This window comes from Bufo gargarizans, chromosome 3 (assembly GCF_014858855.1).
Source record: "Bufo gargarizans isolate SCDJY-AF-19 chromosome 3, ASM1485885v1, whole genome shotgun sequence".
NCBI classification, from domain to species: Eukaryota; Metazoa; Chordata; class Amphibia; order Anura; family Bufonidae; genus Bufo; species Bufo gargarizans.
The window spans coordinates 418,590,559-418,596,558 of record NC_058082.1 but is presented as its reverse complement, the minus strand read 5'-3'; the positions used below and the strand labels follow the sequence as shown (position 1 = coordinate 418,596,558).

General features: G+C 46.1%; 1 protein-coding gene across 1 annotated transcript in view; it reads left to right on the top strand.

The window, feature by feature from the left end:
- The first annotated feature begins 2,351 nt into the window (after positions 1–2,351).
- The window catches only part of LOC122933418 (uncharacterized protein C6orf132-like), a 37,182-nt gene continuing 33,533 nt past the window's right edge, over positions 2,352–6,000 (top strand). Inside the window, exon 1 of the mRNA XM_044288396.1 lies at positions 2,352–2,627. Coding sequence (XP_044144331.1) covers positions 2,501–2,627 — 127 coding nt within the window. The 5' untranslated portion in view covers positions 2,352–2,500. The remainder of the gene's footprint in view (positions 2,628–6,000) is intronic.

Here is a 6,000-nt window from a genome sequence, read left to right as displayed (position 1 = left end):
GAACCACCACCCCCCCCCCCCCCTCCCCGCCGGTCCCTGGATGTTTTCATCCGCACGACGGGGAGATGCAGCGGCGGCCATCTGGAGCGAAGTGGGTGCCGGGCCACGCGGTAAGTACAATCTGTGCGAGGGGTCGGGGCATTTGGATAACCCCTTTAACAGTAGATGATGAAAAGCACAAGAATGCTATGGTCTTACTATTTTTATTAATATTAACAAAACCTTTCAATTGTAGTAAAGGTAAGTTTCTGGGTTGCTCTCTAGATCGGCAGAGTCCAAGTAAGGACGGATTCCATTCATCTTAATAGGGCCTCATAAGATGCGGACCGCTTACCGTTGTGCTGTCTGCATCCGTAAGTCCGTTCCGCAGCCCTGCAAAAAAAAAATAGAACATGTCCTATTCTGGTCAGTTTTGCAGACAAGAATAGGACATTTCTGCAGGAGAAAAAAATGGTGTCGGGCTATTGTTCGATATCCGTGTTTTGCAGACCGGAAAAAACAGATATGGTCGTATGCAGTAGCCATAAGCCTCATGCACACAACCGTATCTGTTCTGCGGTCCGCAAATCACAGATGCCGTCCATGTGCGTCCCGCTTTTCCCTGTTCCACACATCCCTCCCTATGTTAAAAACTACTATTCTTGTCCTCAAAACGGAAATATGGATGCAGACAAAACACAGTATGCTGCCTGCAATTTTTGCTGCTTCATTGAAATTAATGGGTCCGCACCTGATCTGCAAAAAATGAGGCCTAAGGGCTCGTGTACATGACCATATGTATTTTGCTGTCTGCAAAACATAGATCCACAAAAAAAACATGACATCTGTGTTGCATGTTCTATGTCGGACCTGTCGGACATACGAAAACGGCATGCACACCAAGTCATTTCATTTTGTTTTGTGTTTTTTTTTGCGAGACTTCACATAATAATTTCAGAAATTGATTTGTACTGTAAAAAACATTTCCAGAACTTGGGTTCTTGGAACTGAACCTGAGTTTGGGAAATGTTTTTTTATTTCAAATTAAAATTAATTTATGAAGTTATTACGCAAAGTCTCCTGAGACTTCGTGGAGTAATAACTTTGGCTCATTGGAGCCAATACATTCTAATACTGTACGGAGCTCCTGCGAAGTTTTATGCGAATAACGTAATTCTTAGATAACCCGAACCTTGTATGACGAACTTGAAACACAAGTTTGCTCAACACTAATCCCTAGCTATCTGACATATATTACCCTGTGGATTATGATTATGGGAAAAACCCCTTTAAATGCCTTGCAGCCAGATTCCCCCTTTAATAAGGCTACTTTCACACTATTGGCACGGACCTCACCCAACGGATCAGCCTGCCGGATCCGTCCTGCGCTAGTGACCGTGTGCCTCCGGACTGCCGCTCCGTCCTCAGTGACTATAATGGGGACAGGGTTCCGGTGAGGCACGGCGAGATGCTGCCGGAATAAAACTACAACATTTATTCCGGCAGCCTCTCGTCGTGCGTGGCCGTGCCTCACCGGAACCCCGCCCCCGCTATAGTCAGTCCGGAGGCACGCAGTAACTAGCGGCAGGACGGATCCGACAGGCTGTTCACACGACGAAACAGCCTGCCGGAGGTCCGTGCCGCTAGTGTGAAAATAGCCTAACACACCCTTTGCTCCAATAAAAAAATAAAAATTATGGATTCTTTACTTTGGAACTACCTTCCAAATCCAGCAATCTTGACGCAAACGGATGCATTTGTGAAACGGATCCGGATCCGCATTGCAATACAAATGCATTGCAATACCAGATCTGTTTTTCCGGTTGTCATCTGGAAAAACTGATCCGGTATTTATTTTTTTCCTGATTTTTAAAGGTCTGTGCATGCGCAGACCACAAACCGGATCCTTTTTGTCAGAACGGAAATGAATGCTGGATCCGGCATTCCGGCAAGTGTTCAGGATATTTGGCCGGAGAGAAAACTGCAGCATTCTTCGTAAGAAGAACTGAACTGATGCATCCTGAACGGATTGCTCTCCATTCAGAATGTATTAGGATAAAACGGATAAGGTTTTTTTCCCGGTATTGAGCCCCTGTGACCGAACTCAATACTGGAAAAGAAAAACGCTAGTGTGAAAGTAGCCTACCTTTCCCCAAATCTAGCACATTACTGGAATAGCAGAGCATGGTGTCCTTCTGTCTGCTGAAGGAAAAGCTGGGTGATCAGCCCTGTAGATGAATGTGAGCTGGGAATTAATGTTTAACCCTCTGGTGGCAGAGAGGTTAGATCTGGGCTGAGCCCTGCAGGAGAAGGTGGCGCCAGGTGAGAACAGGAATGTGACTAGTGCGGTTTATGAGGAGGGTGGGGTCAGGTACAGGCAAATCATGTCCTCGACCAACAGGAACGAGCTATTTACCTGCTGGAAAGGTGGCTGCGAGCTTCATTTCCTCCTGCCTGCGCCCTACAGGGACTGACTGTGCCTGCTGAGGAGACATGACCTGCTGAGGACACTCTCTCCACCATGAAGAAGGGGACTCTCAACAAGCTGTTTGGGAAGAAGAACGTAAACAACAACTCTCTGTACGCCGATACCCCACCCTGGATACTGCCTCAGGAGACTGGCAAGAAGGCGCCCGCCGACTACCACGGTTAGTGCTGGGCATAGCCCCTCAAGGAGCCGCGCAGGTCTCTGTCATTTCACCTGTTGGTCTCCAGCTGTCAGAGAACTACGACCCCCAGCGTGGGCCAGAACGCTTGGGAGTTCTGCTTTCACAACAACTGGCGAGCCGCAGACCAGTGAAGGAAAGGCTATGTGCCTGGGCTGGTTCTGAGGTAAACTGGTGGTGTAGAGGTTTAACCCTTTCTGGTCAGGATTGTGTAGAATATTGTCTTACATTGGGGGTCACACAGATTTACCAGATTTTTAGATATTAATTTATCAGTGTTTTTATGGAATTTTTCTTGCTTATTGTGAAAAAGTTGCATTTGAAATAAATATTTTTTCCGATGCACACAAGCTTCCATTTGCTGTTAGCCGCTGTATCGCCATGCCCGGGTGATACTGGGATTTCGCTGGTTGGTTATGTTCAGTGATGTCATCTTATTACATCATGTTGCTGATCGGATCGTACATTTGTCACTGGAATTTATTTGGAAGGTTGGTCGTATACAACCCAGGCTTGTGCCCTCGGGTGGGCTGTGTGAAGTGGCGCCGATGGGCTTAAAGGGGGTTATCCCACGAAAAGTATTTATCAGCTATCCACCGGATATATGTATTTACGGCAGCAGAGAAGTGGACTGGCATGCACACTACCCCGTTTCTCAGGTTAAGGGGGGCCCAACATCAGATGCCCTGCAAGAAGATATTTATCAACTATCCGGTGGATAAGCGATCAAGGCCCGTGTGTTGGCCGCATCTTCCAAACCGTCGGCGACTCGTTGCATCGTAGTGATTTGTGGCACAGTGAGTTCCTGCTGATGGTGGGTCTAGTGTACTGTCCTCGGAGGATGGGACGGAGCAGTTGTAATTACACTGCGCTGCCGATACGAAGGAGACGACGCGCAGGTAAACAAGGAAGAGGAGGCGACGCTTACTAGTGTTGCGATCCTTTCAAACAGTGGATCGATGGGGTTGCTGGGAGTCACTGTCCCGCCAATCTATCCTGAAGATCTGTCGTTAATATTAAGCCACTGCACAACCCCTTTAATTTGGGTATCCTAGAAAGTAAGCGGACCTGAGCCTAAAGTTGGCCATAGCGGTTAGAGGAACCCTCATTCAGCTGCCGGTTTCCACCCCCCCGTTTGCCCGAACATCTGGGAGAATGAAATAAGCCACTGCCATGACATTAACATAGAACATGCCTGACCCCTGCCATCAGGGGAGATTCAGGAGGCCCTATACTCATTAGATGGTTGGCCAGTTTGGGCGACGTTCATCTAAGTCGTGAGATTTATCAGCACTGGTGGAAAGGAAAACTGGTTTAGTTGCCCATAGCAACCAATAGGATTCCATCTTTTTTCATTTTCCAAAGGAGCTCTGAAAATTGAAAGGTGGAATCTGATTGGTTGCTATGGGCAACTGGGCTAGTTTTCCTTTCCACCAGTTTTGGTAAATGTCCACCTATAATGCTCTTGTCAGGCCAACATCTAAGTGATAGTCCAATGTAAAGGGATGGTTATAAATATAATTAGCTATGGCAGGGGCACATAATTTAACCCCATGTTTGCTAATAATGTGCAGAGCAAACTGTATCCTACCTCACAGGATTAACAAAACCTACAGAAGTTTGATTGCCCGAGCATGTTCCCAACGTCAAAGCTTAGGACTATGCGTCACAAAGGACAGCGTGCCAGTTACTTAAACCTATACAAATATGATGGGCCATCCTGATTCACAGCCGGGCAGCATTCCTACAGTGCAAAGGGCTGACGCTCCAAAACGCGTCAGTATTATTCATCAAGGTGTTTTTACTTCTACATACTGGGAGATACAAGGACAACCAGGAATGTTCAAGACCATCCCTTCAGTGATGTAATGTGCACGTACACTGCTCAAGAGCAAAACTTATGAAACTGACAAATACATACCATGCCAGCCACCTGAGTCAGATCCCGAGAGGTCAGTCACTGAGGACATTCCACGTACTCTGGGTGAAGTCATAGGATAAAAGCCATACTCGCCTCGTCTGTCCACCATGTAGTCTAATGAATAGATCTGCTCATCAGAAGTAATTTTCTCTCACAAAAGGCTAAATCTAGCTGACCACATGTGGCAGGAGTAATCGTCCCACCTCCTTCCATAACAGTATGGTGACCAAGTTCTTCAGGGACTACAGCTTTTGTGGTACAAATCATGTACTACAGAGACTATTCCAAAGAAGTCCTGCAAACAAAGGGGTTTTCCAGGAATATCTGATGGCCCAGTGTATTGGACAATGTTTAATAGGCTGCAGCGCTTGCTGGCCCCTTCTTTCTACTCTTCATCAGACCCCCACAGCGGGCACTTATTGATGGACTATCTTAAGGAAAGATGGTCAATTGATATTCCCCTTTCCTTTGGAGAATGATTTGTATGGATTATGGGATTACTGAACAGTCACAAAAATATGCCGTATTTATTAAAGTGGTTGTTCCGTTTCCGATATTCAGATCTGTGGGGCACACGGATAATTGCTTCTTCCTTAAGGCTCTATTCACACGTCTGCAATTTTGTTCCACATTTTGCGGAACGGAATTGCGGACCTATTAATTTCTATGGGGCAGCACGATGTGCTGCCCGGGTCCGCAATTCTGTTCCCGAAAATTGCGGTCAAGAATAAGCATATTCTATTAGTGCTGGCGATGTGCGGTCCGCAAAATGCGGAACGCACATTGCCGTGTCCATGTTTTGTGGATCCGCAAAACACATTATGGATGTGTGAATGGACCCTAAGGATAGGTCATCAGTATCAGAAAACGAACAAACCCCTTTAAGGGGGTTTCCTTAGGACAGGTCATCAATATCAGATCAGTCTTCATGAACTATACGGCTCCACGGTGTAGTGTCCGGACCTGGTTACTGCAGCACTTCTGTTCAAGTGAATTAGTTTTTTTCTAAATAGAAAATGGTTGTATGGGCTCATGCACACAAACGTATTTTCTTTCCGCGGACCGTATGCGGAACCATTCTCTTCAATAGGGCTGTAGAAAATACAGAAGTTACTCTGTGTGCTTTCCGTTCCGCAATAAAGTAGTGCATGTCTTATTATTGTCCACAAATCATGGTCCGAGGCCTCATTGAAGTCAATGGGTCCACAAAAAATACGGAACACATCCGTATTTTGCGGATCCATACTGTAGAAATGCTATGCCCAGCTCATATTGCTTATCTGTTTGGTGATCAATATGTTACTGTTTCTGTATACGATCCGCAGAAAATGGATCAAATACGGAAACCATACGGATATGTTTTGTGCACTAACTGAACGGAAGTGGACTTAAATCAGAGAGAAAAAACCTCAGATACGGAACAACGGATCAGTG